Source organism: Calidris pugnax, unplaced genomic scaffold (assembly GCF_001431845.1).
Source record: "Calidris pugnax isolate Ruff unplaced genomic scaffold, ASM143184v1 scaffold20, whole genome shotgun sequence".
NCBI lineage: Eukaryota > Metazoa > Chordata > Aves > Charadriiformes > Scolopacidae > Calidris > Calidris pugnax.
This window is the reverse complement of record NW_015094510.1, coordinates 12,259,697-12,279,865: the sequence shown is the minus strand read 5'-3', so window position 1 is coordinate 12,279,865 and position 20,169 is coordinate 12,259,697. Positions and strand designations below refer to the sequence as shown.

The following is a 20,169-nucleotide window of genomic DNA, read 5'->3' as shown; positions in this document are numbered from 1 at the left end:
ATGTTTTTTTCTTGCACTGCTTGGATGGAGAACACGTAACAAATGGTCAGTTGTGCCTGTCCCTCTGCTTGTACGTATTTCTGTACAAGCTGCACAGATTCCCAGCACATTTGCAAGAAAAAAGGTTAACATTTCCACAGTCCACGGTTAAGCTCCCATATATGAAACGACTTAAAAAAGACAGAATCACGGGGGAAACGTGTTCTTTGTCAGTATTAATTTTTCTTTCAGACAAAAGAGCAGGACAGCTATGAAAATGTGTTCGGATTTCTTTGACTTATGCCAAAACTATCACATCATTGCAAAGAAAATTCATTCGTGTGTCATGTTCAGTATGTCTTAAATTGCTTAAAATCGCATCGTTGAGTGAATTAAGGTTTCTTTTCTGTTGTAGGCCAAGGGTAAGGAAAGGCAATGGCTGAGACACCAAGCTGTTGGAGAGCTGGATGATGCCAAAATCATTGATGGGCTGACAGGAGAAAAAGCCATATATAAACGACGGGGAGAACTTGAACCACAAGTAAGTACCTGACAGGTAGTGGGGAAAGGTAGGGAGGTGCTTAGCCAGTTTGCTGTTTTCCTAGGGGCTGTACAAATATAAGTGGAGTTTCAGTGAGTTCTAGGGATGAGAAAATCAGAAGAATCTTGGGAAGAATCCTGGGGAGTTCCCTGAGAGAGAGGCAACAACAGGATGGAAGATTTGCTTCACTTCTTATAGTCACATGCATATATTTGTTGTTTGCCACACTCAGAGAGAGGATGCTGATCTAGGCAGTCCTTTGTTTTGGCCAATGCAACAGTTTTTATGTTCTTATTTTATATTTTATCAAACTGAAGGCAATTAGCAGAAAACATTTTGTTGGTTTGTCTTAGAAAAGGAAAATATTTTCTCACTAACTTAATTTAATTTAATTTTTGATAATAAATGCCCCGATACTCTGGGAAGTTTTTTTTTAAAAAAAGTGTTTTACAAATATCTTGTCATTATTCCATGATATGTGAAGAATTTCAACTTCCACCAATATTTGGATTTACAAAAATAAAAAATATAATGGGAAAAAAGTGTGAGGAAAAGCCATTAAGATACAGTAAAGTTGTCCATCCTATGTCTCAATTCAGCCTTTCCTTAGAAGACATTATTGTTAGGGCCTGTATGAGTCAGCAACAGAGAAACCACTTGAATCAGACCAAGAAAACCTGGCCAGAACTGGTGAGGCTAGTCCATGGTATTTAACAGTAATACTTAATGAGAGATTATAGTTTTTAACCACACTAAGATTATATATTTTTTTTTTTTACATAACTGAGTACAACATCTTTTTGCACATCAGCTACCCACATGGGATGAATCCCTGGTACTATTTTTTATGCTACTTGGTCCCAATGTCTGTTGCTTTGAACAGTTTGTGGAATTTGGCACTGCCTGTGTAAAAGATCAATAAAGGAAAAGTGATTAGATCTTCATTTCACATTTTTTTTCAAAATGTATTTACTCAATGTATCAGCCTAAGACTTTGCAAAAATATTTCAACTAGGAAAAAAAAAAAAGGGCATCTTTAAGGTTTTCATAAAAACCAAAAGAAATGTAGGATTTAATGGGCCCTCTCTCTCTCTGTTTTTGGGAGGACAGGAATGCCATAGTCTGTTAAGAGAATAATTAAAAGAATAAAGCACACAAATCCATGCAGCCCTTCACAGGTAAAAGAAACATTTTAGTTATTTGTTTTTAATGTAATTGGTTTTTTGCCAGATCATCTTTAATAGCCTTACACTTGAATCCAGACTCATCTCATTGCGCACCAAATAAAACACCTCTTTTGAATGTACTGTGCCAAAAATTGTTAAAACAGATGGTGATTGTTTTCAGGAAAAAATAACGGTTTCAGCATCAGAATGAAGAAGAAACTAGTAGTTAATCAGAACAAGATTTCAAACATTTTTGGAATGTTATTAACCTCAGCAGAGAAGTTTTTACAGTCTTATACAGGTCCCTGTTAGTACCATAAGCCAAAGAAAAGAATTTCCATTATGAACTTTGGCAGAAAAAGCAAATTTGAGAGTCTCTTTACTGAAATAAAATGCTAAGAATCAAAACTGAGACAGAAAAAGCATTTTCCTGACAAGTATGTGTGGAATTTTTTGAGGTGTTTTGTTTTCAGTCATGGAAGGTGAGGGGAAAGAATGAATCGAGGTATCTGTCAAGTAACTGGTTTGAAACAGTTAGGAAAAAAGGTTAAAATGGTTTTGTTGTTTTTTTTAAAAAATAATCTGTGTTTGCTGGATAAAAGTTTCTTGCTTTGCAAAGTGTGTTGGTTTCTTCTTCTGAAATGTTTTGCCATTACTGATATTTAGCTTTTATTATTATTTATATTGTGTTTTTTTTTTTCTACTGTGTTTCCCTGTCAGCCTGGGAGCCCCCAGCAGAAACCGAAACGCTTGCGCCTGGTGGTGGATGTTTCCGGAAGCATGTACCGCTTCAACGGGGTGGATGGACGGCTGGAACGCTCCATGGAGGCCGTCTGCATGGTCATGGAAGCTTTTGAGAATTATGAGCACAAATTCAAGGTAATTACAGCTGGGCTGGGAGCTCTGTGGTTATTGCACAGGCTGTATGGAGCAGTGGAAAGAGTGTTTCAGCAACCAGTCTGGCCAAAGAGCATTATTCATTCCCACAAGGAAATATGGACATTAATCTATTTCTAGCAAGCTGAAAAATAATACTGGTGAATGGATAAGAAACATAACAGGCTTCAGCAGGGGAGAATTCAATCTAAGACTTTTAAGACTCTGACTTAGTGAAATTTGCTGCCTTTTTCAGTATTTATCTGTTTGCCTGTTTCTTTAAGCAGAAACACTTAAGCCTACAGAGCACAAGTAAATATGAGCTTCAAAACATGCAAAGATGCCCTGCCTTTCCATCTGCCCAGAGTACAGACAGTAGTGCTTTGTCACAGGAGAAGACCAAAGTTCTTTGTCCCTTGACTTGTGATCTCTACCAGTTACCTGAAAGCAAGAAAATAATTTCTTACACTGAAAGGTGTTAGGTTCCAAATATTATTTAATGGTAGCCTGCAAAGGAAATGTAAATGAATTTTATACCCTTTTTTGTCTCAGTAAGCCTAAACAAGGTCTAGGATATGTTTCTTTAACCTTAAAAAAAGACAGGAATGGCCAGTCTCAAATAAACTCTTGACAGAGTCAGTGTTTAATGAAAGAATAAAGATGTCTGATGCTTTCACCAAAGAGCATCTGAAACATAAGATATAAAATACATCTGAACAAAATCTAAAATCTCCTAAACAAAATTAATAGAAAACTTAGTCTAGATGAATTCAGCCAGGTCTGCTTCACGTCGTTCCTCCAACAGCAGAATCCTACAGGTTTCTGTATTTCCATAGAATCTCCTACAAAAACGGGCCACACAGAGGCATGTACTTCTAGAATGTCTTCTAAAGTACAATCATTCAGACTTCCATTTATCAGGGAAAAGACTACAAAAGAAAACAGGCATGATGTTTTATCCTGCTTTCCTAAGGAAACGAAGCATGTTCTACCATAATGCTTTCTGCCCCTTCAACAGAGCATGTTTCACAATTTCAAACAAATTTGAAACAGTGGTTTTGTTTCCAAAGACATGAAATTCCTGCAAATGTCATGAAAATAGGCCACGTAGAGAATGATGCTCTGTATTCCTGTTGGAGAAAAAATGCTGTGACCATAAGCTTAGACCTTAGCCAAGAGAAGCCATGTGGAAACTCAACTGTAATTAAGAAAATCATGGGAAACAAGAGGTTTATTGGTGTAGCCGCTCGTGTATCTCCTGCTCCTGATAATAGAAAAGTCAATGACATATGTTAACAAGGGCAGTGTGATTATACAACACCATTTGAGTATCTTGGTAAATGAGGCATATCTGAGCAACACACGTTACTCTGGCGAATGCAAGATCATTCACAAAATAAAACAAAATAGAAGTAGTGGACACAAGGATAAATATGATATAATGGGGGATAGTCAAGATGGCTTTTGCTTACAAATAGTAGTAATGCATTCTGAAGAGTCTCTGTGTATGTGACAAGCAAGATTGGTTGATAGAGTCTCCTTAGCCAAAGTCATTTGACTAAGTCCCTCACCAGAGGCTCATGAAGAAATTATACTATTTGGGGGATAAAAGGGAGAGCCTTCAGATAAATGGACTACTGCTAAAAATATGGAAAATGTTAAGTGGTCATTTTTTAGAGTGAAGAAGTGAAGGAAGGTCACTGATATTGGAATTTGTGCCAGAGCCCATGTTATTATGTTTTTCTCTATATTCATAAGTGATCTGTAAAAGGGGATGGATAGTGAGGTGACAAAAGTTGCTAGTTGTATGAACTTATTTGGGAAAACAAAAAGGGAAATCCAGCTGCAAGAAGTCAGAGAAGGATGTGGCCATAAATGGTGACTGGGAAATAAAATGGCAGATGGTTTTCAGTGCTCTTAAATGGAAAGTGCTGCAGATAGAAGAAAACAATTTTGATTTTAAATACACAGTAAGGAAGTCTCAGCTGTCCATTAGTGCTCACTCTCAGCTATATATCAGTGCTCAACAAAGACATTTTGTAATTATGCTGTATGGTTCTTTGAACACTCAGTGCCCACCAGCTGTCAAAAAAAGCTAATTGAATGTTAGAAACTATTAGCAAAAGAACAGAGAATGAAGCACAAAGCATCAGAATGTTGCTGTAAACCTCCATCGTGCACTCACGTCAGGAGTAATGTGTGCAACTTTGGTCCTCCATCTCACAAAAGTTCTTGTAAATCTGAAAAAGAAGAGCAGGTGACAAAGATTACAAAGGGTATGGAAATTCCCCTACATGAGAAATGCCTAAGTAGGCAAGAACTGCTCAGTTTGGAGGAGATAAACATCAAGGAGCGGATAAAATCTTGATTAAATGGAAATCGTGACCAGGGGACAGTTGTTCATTCTGTTCTACTGCAGCCATTCTGCTCTTGTTATGAATAATGAATTGTTACACATTTACACAACAGAGGGCAGGGGCTTAGAAAGTGGTAACACTGAAAATAGATGTAGTGCAGCGGTAGATGGGTCCTTCATTGCAAAAAGGACATTGAGGTGCTGGAGCATATCCAGAGAAGGGCAGTGAAACTGGTGAAGGGTCTAGAGCACAAATCTAAAGAGGAGTAGCTGTGGGAACTGGGCTTGTTTAGCCTGGAGAAAAGGAGGCTGAGGGGAGACCTTACTCTCTACAACTACCTGAAATGAGGTTGTAGTGAGGTGGATGTCATAAGAAGTGATAGGCCAAGAGGAAACGGCCTCAACTTGCACTAGGGGAGGTTTAAATTAGACATTAGGAAAAATTTCTTCACCAAAAGGATTGTCAAGCACTGGAAAGGGCTGCCCAGAGAAGTGGTTGAGTCACCATCCCTGGAAGTATTTAAAAGATGTGTAGACGTGGTGCTTAAGGACATGGTTTCGTGGTGGACTTGGTAGTGTTAGGTTAATGGTTAGACTTGATGATCTTAAAGGTCTTTTAACCAGCTGTCCTTATTTCCAGTGCAACCCTATAGCTGAGAACCCAGACATGACCCTCAGGTGCGTGGTAAAGGAATAACATGTAGAAGTGGGCAGACAGACAGCCCACTGTGCAGAATTAGTAAGATCATTAAGAACTGTTTTCAGTTCTGGGCTTTTAAAACCTATTTTTCATTACCTTTCAAATCCCTCTGTGTCTATTACCGATTATTGTATTTTCCTTGGCAATAGTTGCTATTGGCCAGTGTTCTGCTCCGCTATTTTGCAAATAGCTCAAAATGCAGTTACTTGTAATATTAAATGTGTCTCTCTAACAGCCACTAACCATTTATAAAAGCACTTACACGAAACCCGTGTGCAGTTATTAGATGTGAAAATTGCCACTCTTTGGAGATAGTAAGACAGGAGTAGTAATGTTATCTTCACAATCTCCAAGTCGAGAGCTGTAACGCCACTTATATTTAAAATAAGGGTAGTGAGGAAGATGCTGGAAATTTTAGTGACATACCAAGCTAAAAACATAGTCATCACTTCTACATCTTCAATTGCCTCTAGGGTAGCTCACCTCCATTTAAGGGCTCCTTCCACTGGGTAGAGAACTTGGATGGCACAGTAACAGCCCCTTGATTCAAGGCTGGTCAGATCCAGTGTGAACTCTGTCATCTTCAGAGCTGCTTTTGCACAAGTGAAGAAAAGTATTTTTCTTCCTCCACGTCTCTCTGTGCATCATCACATCACTCTAAGCATAATATGTACAGGGCTAAACCAGAGATGACAAGGACAGGAACCAAGATATGACCTTATGTTTCACTGTCCACTGAAGTCACCCCCAAAATGAGCACAGAGGCGTTTATTAACTAGTCATGTTTGAACCATACTCTTAATGTGATCCAATGATTAGGCTAAAGTATCTCTTTTTAACCTACGTTACACAGTCCTCTCATGAGAAACCTCCCGTGCATGTGCTGGTGGACTCTGAGTCATCCCTTTGATAAAAATAAAAAGCATTTCTGGAATCTCCGGATTGAAAATACAGATTTTTTTGGTGTATAATCTGGTATGGCAGTTGCTGCACCTGCATGGATGCGATCAATTACCAGAGCTCATGCTAGTTCCTCAGTTTCTAATGACTCCAATTAGATCTTTGGAGAGTAAAAGATTCAGTGATTGTTTTAAAATATCAGTGGCTCCAGTCTGTAAACCACTGACACTTTGTAAGTTGCTACTAGATTCTCTTAGGACAAAGCCAAAGTTTTGGTACGTCTGCAAAAATAGCATATATTTCTTATGTCTAAAAGAGGAACCATTTGAAAAAAAAAGAGAAAAGAACAGACAACCGTGTAGTGTGCAATGAGAAATCTGCCATTTATCACTTTTTTCTTTCTCTTCCTTACCCTCTTCGTGCCTTCCAAGAGTGGATTTATAAAAACAGACTTTTTTGGCCTTCAGATACACCTGCTGTTACCTGTCCCTGTTGTAGCCCCACCTGCAAGGGTCACAACAACACGTGCTGCAAATCTGAGGGGTTTCTTCTACAACACGTGTTGAACCTGGGGGACCATCAGGCTTGTTGAGCAAAGCGTTCAGAGGGGATTTACATGGTAAAGTTGCCTTCTGCTATTTAAGTGCAGTGCAAACTTTGGAAATCCATGGTCCGAGACCACTTCTCTGGTGGTGCTTGATTTAGTTCCCTGCTAAATAAGGTTGTGAATGACTCAGATGGGCTTTTCCTTGGTTGTTTAATCCTCCCAGCTGAGCTTTCCCCATGCGTTGTACCCCTTGGTATCACTGATGATGTTGATGATTGGTCTTTACAGCACTGAATGGACCAAAGAGCTAAATATTGGGTATGTGACTGTACCAAGCAGGTAACAAAGTTATCCTTCAAAAAAAAAAGTCAGACAAGTGCCAGCAGGTATTTGTCAGCTTTTTGTGCTGGTGTAGGACAACCTGCCTGCTTCCATTTCCCATAAGCACAGGCAGTGAATCATTCCTTGTCAAGAGGGAAATGAGAGGCTCATCCCACAGTTGGGAAATCCATTTAAATTAACGGCCGTGTTTCAAAGCTCTCCTGCAATGTCATCTCATCCACACAGCCTCTGAAGTGCTTTATTAAAGAAAAGAGTGGGAGTGACAGAGATAATAGGAGCCACATTCTCAGTCTCATCCTAATAATGGAGGCTAAATACGTTCCTACAAATGACCCTTGGCCCCTCTAACTGTGTGGACGTGTCACTTACATGTGTAAATTATAATAAGCAAGTTAATTTGTGGGATTAAAGTTCTTACATCTTTTGTACAGCTTATTTTAGGTGCCAATTATTTGAAAATGTATAGAAGGGCAGCTTGTTCTTTGTTTTATCTGAGGTAGCATTACGTCTGTCACACAAACCATATGGTTTTATATCATCCCTAATTACCATCATTTGCACATATGATGGCAGATTTAGGAGGCATGTCCAGTGAATTATCCAACAGCAATTTTATGAAGCTTTTAAAATATTGTAAGTGGCTAAATAAACGGTATGCTATGTAACAGGCAGGAAAAGCCTGAATTGTTATTTATAGCAATATTAAAGGGATATTGCAGATTTTTATATGCCCATTTCAGCATTTCCCATTTGTAAAATTTACTATGGAGGCAGCGCTGTAAATTCAGGAGAAGAAGAAATGTTCCACACGCTTGCCAGAGTAGTCTCTTTTAAATAATAAACAAAAGGTTTGAAATAAATTCAGGGGAAAAAAAAAAAAAAAAAAAAAGTAAGTTCAGTGTTGCCCAAAGAAGAGATGAATTTATAAAGACCTAGCCCTCCGGCTAATTCAGACTGCCTTTTACATTCAGCGTGCGTTCTTCTTTCAGCTTTTTTAATGCCTTCAGAAATTAAACCTTTTGGCATGGCAGCTGCAGAAGACAAAGTCTTCTATTTTACCCATTTTAGGCAGCAGCAGCCATCCATTCAGTGCAACGTGTGACAGTGGGATAGGGATTGGTTTAACCTGTAAGGAAAGAAAGCAACAAAATGATGCTATTTCGAGAGACGTGTTTACATATTGTGTACTCCCAGCTCTGAATAGAGCAGTTCTTGTCTCAGCGTACCTGAGGCTATTGGAGAGCACGCCGCTGTCTGCCACAATAATAAATTAATTCAATTAAGCACTGTGGTAAACATGCATTTTGCTGCTGGATTTGTCCCGAGAGCCTGTGCTTGCAATCTATTTTGTAAAACAAAAGTCAGTTCCGTATCACAGCTCTTCTCTCACTTGTAACACCGTCCACATAAATTCTCCTAGGGAATTTATGAGAAAAATGCATCAGATCCTCGCTTCTCAGAGGCCCTTTTTCTGTGTTCCTCTTTAGCTACTGCCAAGGAAAGAAACTGGTTCTGACAAAGCGTGCATGTGCCTGCACGTGTTGGGGCTCCCAGTTGGCCAGGGCTTTTTCCCAGTTGGCCATGCACCTCTTCTTTAAAGTGAGCCCTCCAAGATAACATCAGCTCACTAAAGGTTCATTTTACTAAAACAAAAGTCAGGAGGAGGTAATAATTTACTGAAAGCAAACCTGAGTGAGAGATTTAAATCCCTTTGCAGTGGGCTGCTTTGTTCCAGATTTACTCCTGTCCCAATTTCCATGTTCCTCAACTGCGGTAGACTCCATACATTCCCCTGGGCAAACACCTCCCTTCTGTCACCTCAACAACTTGGCTGTGAGCCTGCTCCCATCCCTCCTTCCTAGTGAGGATCTCCCAGGCTGCAGTCCTATGTTGACAAGTCAATCCAAGTCAATGTTGCTATGTTTCCGGCCTCTCCTTCGCTGGGGCACAAGTATTCACCCAACCTCACTGTTTGGAGAGCTAACTTGCCCAAAAGCAACCTCACACTCCTTAGGTTTTGGCTACTCTGGTCCTTGATTTGGCTTCCAGGGGGATCAGAGGACCATGAGGACCAACGTGCGAGGGCTGGTGACTGCAGAACTTCTCTTCCACAGCACGGCAGGACCTCACTCTGCTTTTTGGGAGGCCCTGCTTGACCCAGAATGCAACAGCCAGGGCAAAGCAAACAGCCACTTCTTCCCTGCTGCCTCACCACCCATTTTTTAATCACAAACAGTGCAGTAAACTGTTGGCAAAGAAAGAAGGAAACAGTTAACATCTGTTAAATAGAAGTATACGTACTGGGGCGCATGCATGGGCACACACGGAGAATAACAATCAGTCACTCGAGGAGGGAAGGGAGAGGACATAATGTTCCCAGGTGAACGCCTTTACGTGCCTGCAATGATTTGCTCAGATCACTTCAGCCTTGCCCGTACCCGGGTTGTACGTTCCCGCCTCGTGCAAGAATGTGGAGGGGCCCCAAGTGTAGGGTCAACCTCTGGGTTTTCATCCAGGAGCTACAGCCCTTCTCTCAACGCAGACTCTCACGCTGAGTTTAAACCCAGCCTTTTGGAGATGAAAGGTTGTCTGCTATTCGTGTGTGCCAAGAACCAAAACGATATTCCCAAATTGCAAAGTCTGGCCTATTCCCGTGAGCTCAGTATGGCAAAGCTGATACCAGGACACCTGGTGGGACAGGACCGTGAAATGCTGGGCAGGAGCTCGTTACGAAGGAATCAGCCCTCTTTTTACACAGGAGAGTGACAGCGTTTTGCTTTACGTAATTAGGTTGTTGATTTAAAGATGGTAGCGAGCACAAAACGGCTCAGCAGAGGACGTGCAGGGCTTTCATAATTAAGAGCTTACCCTGAAGATTTGTGGACATTTCTGACGTTACATAAGAACCACATTAGTGCTGTATATTTTCTGCTCCATTAAACCGCTGCTTTATTTAGTTCCTCTGATTTGAATAATCTCTGGTTTTTAAAACAATACGAATGCATGCTCTCTTTGTGTGTGGTTCACATTCTGAATTTATTCCTATATTAATTTGGAAGTATGCTGAATGTAACTTCCACGTTATTCTCAAAATTTGTGTGTTTTCATTTGCCACGTCTTTTCTTCAGGAAGGATAACGGTTTGAGGAAGACAGAAATACCAGCAAAGAGAGAGTCTGAAGCATTATTGGTGATAAGAAATAGGTTTTGAAGAGAAAGCATGTGTCAGACTGGAAGCCTTACATGAGGCTGGGTTGCAAATACTAGAAATGGAAGAGCTGGGAACAGGAATGAGAAAAGGCAGCAGAGCAGAAGTAAATGGGACAGCGTGGGGACCAGATTATATAAAGATTTCCTCGGGGGAGGAAGTTTGGGTTATGTGAGGCTGTCATAAAACGACCTGACCTTGGGTGAAATAATCTATAGTATGTGGCACGTTTGCTGTTTTGCAGAGGGAGGTGTCACCTTTAAAAGTGTTGTTCCAGCTGTTCCATCGCTTTCTTTTCACTCTTGGTATATTGTTAAGCAAATTAGTGATAGGAAAACAAATAAAGGGCTTTGTCGATAAAAAATGTCATTTCTCCAGTCGCCAAGACCTGACTTACAGCAAATGAAGTGGTCTTCAACAGGAAAGAAAATGCAGATAAGCTTTGAGGAGTAGATCTGCCTTTTACCAAATGATTATGTGGGAATTAGGGATGGTGAACCCGGCAGGGACCTGGAGGCACTACTTGAATAAAAGATAACAGAAAGGCAAAATATTGCACAAGGGCTCCCTGTCAACTAAAGGCAGGCCTGTGCCAGCTAGTCAGGGGAAATGCAGGCATGTTGGTGTTGAGGAATTGCCAGCTCAGGTCTCTCTGGGCTCAGGATCCGTGCACTGTGCTCTATTACTTGGTGTAGACAGCTCTTAAATCCACTTTTGTCCTGCTCATGAATTCTCCCCGGGGTGACTGCCACATCCACAACACAAAGGGCAGGTCAGGACCTTGCCATAACTCAGCTTGTCTCGGTTTTCATGTAAAGACAATAAAACCCTCACATGAAACACAGGCCTTCCCGATATTACATTATTTGTTCCACAAGATACTTGAACTATTACAGCTCTACATGTCATTTTTACAGCATCTTTCACAGGAGAATGATGTGCACATCATCTATGAAAACATACAGAGACACTTGGAATTCACTACATGCTTTCAGCCAAGACTTTGATCTGTTGTGCACAAAAATAAGGGGTGCTGATTTTCAAAAAAGAAGGCTTGTCGTACTTTTTTTTTCAGTGCAGAATGAGGTCACAAAAAAGATCCATCAAACATGGGAGCTACTCTCAAACAATGCACTTCTTGTTTGTCAGACTCAAGAGGACGAAAATTGCTACTTTAAAAAAATACTCAGACAATGTGAGAGGGCAAGGTCTTGATCTTATGCATCACCGCTCTGCAACTGGTGGGGTGATGTGAAAAACAGACCGTGGAAATAAGTAACTGTTCTTTAATTTCATTATTTAGCAATTCTTTCCCATGTTTTCATGTCAGTGAGAAACTGCAAGTAGTTCCCTTAAGCAGCTCATAAACAGAAGTGGGGAACAGTATTTGGGTCTCCGTGTTGAAAGCCAGTTGCCTTTGATCTGTCTCGTGTCGTCGTGACCCGAGGGCCATTTGTGAGTAACAGATGACTGATGAAGTTTCTTTCTTGCAGTACGATATCGTTGGACATTCAGGAGATGGCTTCAACATCGGCTTGGTTGGGAGTGACAAAGTTCCCAAGAACAATAAGCAAAGATTAGAGATTCTTAAGGTAAATCCTACTGATAAGGGTTGCTGGGAAAATAAGGATTTTGTAACTGCAAAGATAAAATTGTAGGTGGGTCAGAGAACGCGAAACATAAGGAGAGGAAAATAGAAGGAAGACAAGAAATTAAAATCTGTGTATTTGCATAAAATTGAAACAGGACCTTTCAGAGACGTGGCAGAAAACAAATTATGCCAAAATAGTAGAAGCTAAATATGGCTTTTTCTAGACTTCTGTGTCATAAATGTGTCATTTTGACTACCTGACAAAGGATATAGGAAGTTCCAAGCATTATGCAGTCATATAGATGGATCTACCTAAATTATGATATTATTAGTGCCTATGTGACTAATTTAAACTGTAGAGGGATCCCAGGTCAATGAAGCCTGGTACCTTCGAGAAGTTATGTGTCACAGTAGAAGTGGGAAAATGTGTCGATGCTAGATTGAAAACATGTCAAATCACAATTGCAAAGTGAGTGTATTCAGCAAGATTTTACTAAAGAAAAATTGAGTAAGTATATTTTAGGATTTACCTAGTTGGCAGCTCAATAGGTTAGAACTGTGTATTTGAGCTTCCTTCAAAAAATGTTTTTAAAAGATCAGCAGCTACTTGGGTTAGGAGGACTGGGTTTTCTCATGTCTGAAATTCTTTGCCTTCTGCATAGGAAACAGCTTCATCAATGAAAGCAGTATATTTATTTCATAAAAGCTCAATCAGAATGTTTCAACATTTTTAAACCTTGCTGCCGCTGTCAGGAGTCAGATATTTGATAATGACTGGGACACTACTAGGGTTTGGAAGTCTAGTGCAAATTATAAACAGGCAAGAGCTGGCCACAGCAACAAAGCCCTGTTTTCTTCCTTAAATACCTAGAAATGTAGCTACTCAAACTGCAGCTGAACAAAGTATTTTACCTTCCCTAAGGCCCAGTCTAATTACGTCCATGCATGGATTTGGATTGTTTCATCCACTGTGCTTTTAAGAAGCGATGCCTGTCTTAAAATACGATGTATTATGTACAGAAAGCTGCATCTTCTGTAGTATCTGGAGCACTGTCCACATTTCTGAAGCATCCCCTGGTATAGCACAGCTGAATATTTACTCCCTCCTGCACAAGCTGAAATGAATGTTTATTCCTAAAGTCATCTTACATATTTCCACTTGGTTATGCTGCGCACACAGGTCATGCATGCCCACGCTCAGTTCTGCATGAGTGGAGACCATACCTTGGAAGGGACAGAGCACGCCATTCGTGAGATCGCCAAGGAAGAGGCTGACGAGTATTTTGTTATCGTCTTGAGTGATGCCAACCTCGAGCGATACGGTATTCCGCCATCAAAGTTTGCCCAGGTTTTGACTACCAATGGTCAAGTCAATGCTTTTGCCATATTTATAGGATCCTTAGGAGACCAGGCAGATAGGTAAGTATATACGTTTTATGCCTAATATAACTTTCTTCCTTTCCATTCATCATAAATCTAGACTGTGCTTTTATTGTAGTGAAGTTAGGCATAGTTGTGTGTGCCTAAAATCATAGAGTAGCTTGGGTTGGAAGGGATCTTCAAAGATCATTGAGTTCCAACCCCCCTGCCATGGGCAGGGACACCTCCCACTAGACCGGGTTGCTCAAAGGCCCATCCAGCCTGGCCTTGAACACTTCCAGGCATGGGGCATCCACAACTTCCCTGGGCAACCTGTGCTGCTGTTTCACCACCCTGATCATAAAACATTTCTTCGTTATGTCCAATCTATATCTACCCTCTTCCAGTTTAAAACTGTTGCCCCTTGTCCTATCACTACAGGCCCTGGCAAAAAGTCTTTCTCCATCCTTATATATTGAAAAGCCTCAATAAGGTCTCTCTGGACCATTCTCTTCTCCAGGCTGAACAACCACAACTCTCTCTCAGCCTATCCTCATAGGAGAGGTGCTCCATCTTTCTAAGCTTTCATGCTCCTCCTGTGGACCTGCTCTAACAGGTCCATGTCCTTTTTATTTTGGAGGCTCCAGAGCTGGACACAGTATTGCAGGTGGGGTCTCACCAGAGTTGAGTAGAGTCTATATCTACCCTCTTCCAGTTTAAAACTGTTGCCCCTTGTCCTATCACTACAGGCCCTGGCAAAAAGTCTTTCTCCATCCTTATATATTGAAAAGCCTCAATAAGGTCTCTCTGGACCATTCTCTTCTCCAGGCTGAACAACCACAACTCTCTCTCAGCCTATCCTCATAGGAGAGGTGCTCCATCCTTCTAAGCTTTCTTGCTCCTCCTGTGGACCTGCTCTAACAGGTCCATGTCCTTTTTATTTTGGAGGCTCCAGAGCTGGACACAGTATTGCAGGTGGGGTCTCACCAGAGTTGAGTAGAGGGACCTGCTGGCCATGCTTCTTTTGATGCAACTCAGGATACTGTTGACCTTCTGGGCTGCCAGTGCATATTGCTGGTTCATGTCAAAATTATCTTTTTTTTTTTTTTTAGTTTTTTTAAAATCTACTAGTGAGGAGCAGTAGCTTCTTACTTGTGTCAGGGAAGAGATTGGTTTGTGGGTCCTTGCAGACATCCCTTGCGGCCAGCTAATTAAAAACATTCTGCGCATCCAAAGGGAGCACCTGAAGCCATCGTTCTGCTGGAGATGTGCACTGTCCCTGTGTATAATATCACTACATAATCATGACAGAGGCATGATGCCTTTGCCATTGCTGATCTGGTTTGAATGTGTGTGGGCCTAAGAAAATAGAATAAAGCAAGAGAAGCTGGAGTTTAATGGTCTTCAAAACTGCCAAAAATTTGACTCGGATATTCCCCGAGTGTTAGAGTCAAATTCTTCACAGAATTTGAGCCAGTAGGCCTATTTGTAGTGATACTACATAATTTCACTTTAAATTGTTTGGGCACAGGGGAAAAGAAGGCAATTCTGTCCCAGGTGTCCCTCATTTCCATACCTTCTGAGGACCAGTGGATACGCAGCAAAGAGCTGGTACAGCCACAAATATCAGCAGTGCCCTTTCTGCTCCTCTTCGAGTCTTCAACTAGAGCAGAATGAGAGAAGCCCCAAAGGGAGTTGGCCCTCGGTACACAGTTTTAGTCAGAAAAGGGTTGAAAGATGGAGCTGCACAGCCACCGCTAGTCGTGTCTGCACATCAGAGCTGCGTTATGCATGAAAAGAGAATACATTCTGAAAGATTATAATTACAGAGAGCCTTTTTCCTTCTGCTAGGAATAAAAATAAAAAAAATTTAAAAAAAAGCATTGACCATATCCTGCTGTGTAAGAGGAGATCGTATAATTGCCTACTTCACTGGCTGTGGAAAATGCACACAATGCTGTCACTGAAATGCATTTCTATGTACGTGGAAGTGCAGAATTAGACAAAGCCTTCCTGTAACTGCTGTGGGGGAAGGAGAAGGGAATTCTCTGTGGCAGCTGTTTTAAAAACTCCAACTTTATAAGTTGGAGAAATGGTGTGGAGCATAAACTTGTTTAAAAAACAGTAAAAATCAAATTCCGAGCCTGCTGATGGGACATGAGGGAGATGGGGTTTGTAACGTGCATCTTGTTTAGCTTTTTTAAGGAGGGTTAAGCTGTGAATAAAAATGTGTCAAGCTAATATTGACAGAAAAATATCTTTCCATCTAATCTGCTGCCATCTCAAGGAGAAAATACAAAGAGCACATTTAGAATTACTGGAGGTGTTGAACTGAGAGAGCTGAGGGTTCATGCTAATCTATTTAGAGTAGGTAAATATCTTCATTTCCAGAGTAAATCTCAAGCTGCCCTCAGAAATCCAGCTGTGGCAATACCTCCTGGGGGCCCTGGTACCTTGATCAACACAGAGTTTTTGCACATCAGAATGAGGACGTGAATAGAAATCTCTAGAAATGCTCTTGATTATCTTGCTGAAAGGGCCTCTGTGCCTTGGCTGTTCTTGGTGTTTCCTCCCACTGCTGCTCTCCCAAGCCTTTAATTGCACGGTGACAGCGATGGGCTGGGAAGCTATTCAAAAGGAAAAACATCCATTCTTAAGGAACCCCGACTTGTCATAGGGAAGATAATTTGAAATGGTAATTGTGTCTTGTCCCTCATTCTGCTCCTTAGGCTGCAGAGGACGCTACCGGCAGGTCGGTCTTTTATTGCCATGGATACCAAAGAGATCCCCCAGATTTTGCAGCAGATCTTCACATCTACCATGTTGTCAAGTGCCTAAGCATCACGGATGTCCCGGTGCCTGAATTCGAAGAAGAAACCCACTCCTGCTGGAGACATAGACCCTACAGCTGAGGATAAACACAGTTCTTAGTAAAATACATACTGTTCTCTAATCAGCAAAGCGACCCAAATCTGCGCGACAGCCGGGCTGTAAAAAATTTCCCCCAAAATCTCTCAACCGACTTGGCGCGTTCAAAAGGATTGCAGTGGGGCGGAGGTAAATCGCCGGATGGCAGCAGAGCCAGTGTTTTTCCAGAGGGACAAACAAATAAAGGGCAGTTTTGTGATCATCCCCCTGCCCCTGCCGTGCTGCCGGCGCTGCGGTGTCGTCTCACCCCGTTTGATTAGACACGGTTGGCTTGGGATTTGCTAATAGATGCTGCCAGGCAGAGCCGGGCGATCCGTTGCGGTGTTTCGTGTGCGTGTGTTTGGGTGGGTAGTGAATTCCAACTCGGACTGAAACAGGCCTGCTCTTGTCGGGCAGGAAACCCTTCCTTCCTCTGCTGCTGCTTTCTTGTCCTGACGGGCATCGGGGGCTTCGCCGCTGGATGCTGGGAACAATGGAGCAGTTTGGAAACACTGACCGTGGCGTGTAAACATTCATTATCTGATCAGGCACGGTGCTCACTTGTCAGATCCAGAGAAAGTGGCTGTTAAGAAGGAAAACAAAACAAAACAAAACAAAATAAAAAAATAGATTCTTTCAATTCTGCCTGTGAAAAGTAAGGGGAAAGGGTCAAAACGGTCTTGAGAACCCAACAGGCAGCATTTCCAAGGAGGGAACTGCATGATTGATGATTGTGTCCCACTGCACTGTCGCTCAGAATCCCTGGGATGGCATCAGGATGTAGAAGTGCCTTTTCAGTCAAAAAAGTTGCTAATGCTTTGCTGGAGCTCCTTCATGAGCTGTTTTGCTTGGTTCTTTTGAAGATGAAAGTGGAGGAGAGATCTAGGCATGAGAAAATAAGTGTTTTTTAAGGAAAGAGGAAAAAAATCTATTTTTATTGTAGCAAGATATCTATGGTGGGGTATATTTAATTTCCAGGATAGTTATACAGACTTATTTTATAATTCGTTCGGCTGGTGTTTGGCTTGTCCCATGAGGCAATAATTCCTCCTTATCTGCTAAAGAATAGATATCTTGTAGTGCATCAGAAACACTGGAATACTTGATGAATTGAATGTATGATCTAATTAAGCTGGGCTGGGGAGTGTGCATCATCGCCGGTAGTCTGCTGATATTAATATCAGGGTAACTGAATAGAAAAAAGTCAAGGGAGAGTACTTCTAAAAATCTGAAGGAGCAATTGCAATACTTCACTTCTAATATTTCTCTTAATCCCGCAGTCGCTAAAACCGCCGCGTGAGCAGTATATTTGGAGCAGAGGAGGCAAATTCATTTGATCTTGTTAAATACAACCATCAGGGTTTTAAAGGGTCCATTTGCTGGTGGTCATTGTTTAGTCCATCCGCCCTGCAGCAAAAATCTTTACCAGTGCATCAGAAATGTTCCATATTTAGGATGTGTTCCGAAGCCTGGCCAGCTTGGAAACTCCTCATGGCAAGAGAGAGAGGACGGAAGACGTTTTTCAAAGGCTGGTTAGTATTGTTGTGATAACTATATACATGAAAACAAAGAGGTTGAAGATGCAATTCCTGTTTGGAGAGAAGGGAATTGGGAGGAGAAGGTTGAGAAGGTTATCCCTGGCTGGGACAAATGCATGTACACGCACATACACACAGACATGCCTACTAAGGGGAAGTACGCTTCAAAATATTAATATCTTGGTCCTGTAAACATATGATGAGATACTAAATGCAATAAAGAATTGGTGTATTAATAAGTCTGTTAGTAAATGTGTTTTTACATTTAAATTCCTTCAGCACCTCTGCTTTTATTGCCAGCAGTCTTGCAAAAAAGCAGCATTTTACTATAGTTAATTAGCAAATGTACTATAGACTTTCTAGATTAGTTGAGCGGATAAACTTTCTCACCTCAGATTTACATGCAGTATAATACTGTTATCTTTATTGTAAAAAAAATAGCGTTATTTAAGTGAAGCTCTAAGGTAAATCCAATTTTAAACCTTTTGGTTGATGATCCCTGTAAATTGTATCTGATACCATGCTATTGAAAGTTACCTTTCTGTAGTGTTTGGTTTTATTCTTGGTTTCAGGAGAGGTCTGTTGTGACTCAGTTCACGTTTGGAGAGAAGAGGAGAAGAAATGAATGGATTATTTAATTATTTTTTTCCCCCAGGTTTTTCTTTTAACAACACTTCATTGCAGAGCATATTTGACCCGACAGCGTCTCTCTAAATTGTAACAATTCAGGGCAAAATTTTCCCCGGGCTGAGCATCTCTCACCTGCTTTAATGCCCGTCGCCACCCCAGGGGAATCAAAGCAGCAGCTGCGCTTTTCCCCATCTCGCAAGGACTGGCAGGGTTATTCCACTGCTCAGAAATTCAGCAAACACCCTTCTTTCGTGTCACTGGGGAATTGCAGAGCTTCTCGATGTGCATTTATTTTTAATTAGTAAAATGCTTAAGATTAACGTGGCTTTGTTTCACTACCAGCGGCACCAGCGACTGCTCTCGCTGCAAGGCGTGCAGCAGCGTTGTGTGTCACCCAGTCCCTCTGGAAGCGTGTTAAGGTATTTTCCATCTCTTCTCACAGTTTATTAAGGCGCTTTCTCACTCATTGTTTTTTATGAAAAGGCTCTGTTTTGGTGAATGACTAGAGCTGCCGGTTGGAGCGGGTCCTGACCTATCGCTAATGCTCTAATAGAGTCACACCAGCTGTAGTGATTTCAGCTACCTCTTACAGTGTAGATTTTTGTCTGATTCTGTTTACATATGTAGTGCTTTCACACTCATTAGCCAGTCAGTAGGAGCACAAAGTCATTTAGGATTAGTATTAAACTGAGATTCAAAAAAATAAATAAATACAGAAAGCCCAGGCAGATGTGATTTTGGTCAGAGCAAAGCACGCCCAACATTTAGAGACACAAGCAGCTTCACCTGACTACGTGCAGATGGGATGAATTACCATGAAGTGCAAGGAGAGTTGGGTGGGACTCGTCATCTTTGACTCCAGCAGTCTTTTTTTTCATTTCTTTCCTTTACCAACACTAGGCATCAAACGTGATTGCAAATGCCGTGCTACAGCTATCCATCAGCCTGATAAAATTAAGACTAAAGATCTTAATCGCTGATCTGATATATGGATGTAATATTCCAGCAAACAAGCATACAACGGGAGATTTAGGTAGGGTGTTATATGTGCAAATTCAAACTTAAAAAAGAACCCTGATGCCTAGTTGAGGGTACTAGAGACACAAGAATACTAGGGGGTTTCTCTGTCTATACAGTTAAGATTATGTTTTTAATTAATACAAAACAAGTATTCAAATAATTTGAACAATTACAAAACCCCAAGCGATTGGGCTGTGTTGTCTATTGCACATTACTGTGTTTATTAATAAATCGGAATGTAGAAAATGTTTATTGAGAAATAAAAATCAAATTCCTAACCGTGTATCTAATCTGGAAAGATGATTTAGAAATAAAATTGTTGTGCAGAACCTCTAGCTTAGAAAAGGTTTGGGGTTTAGTTCGTGCTTTAAATTCTCCTTGTTCAGTGTAAATAGGTAAAGCTCTTCAGTTTGCCTGCTGTAAATATAATGGGAGATGTTGTTCAGCTCCTAGATAATTCTGCTTCTGGAGCAAACATCTATTCTGGTCTTGTCTTTAGAAAACAAAACA

The 20,169-nt window shown here is 41.0% G+C and overlaps 1 protein-coding gene across 1 annotated transcript in view; it reads left to right on the top strand.

Annotated features, from left to right (window-relative positions):
* VWA8 (von Willebrand factor A domain containing 8) overlaps positions 1–19,907 on the top strand; it is a 197,883-nt gene extending 177,976 nt beyond the window's left edge. The window contains exons 41-45 of the mRNA XM_014966088.1: positions 395–520; positions 2,407–2,565; positions 12,108–12,206; positions 13,386–13,624; positions 16,294–19,907. Of these exons, the coding sequence (XP_014821574.1) occupies positions 395–520; positions 2,407–2,565; positions 12,108–12,206; positions 13,386–13,624; positions 16,294–16,402 (732 nt within the window). The 3' untranslated portion in view covers positions 16,403–19,907. The remainder of the gene's footprint in view (positions 1–394; positions 521–2,406; positions 2,566–12,107; positions 12,207–13,385; positions 13,625–16,293) is intronic.
* The last annotated feature ends 262 nt before the right edge of the window (positions 19,908–20,169 follow it).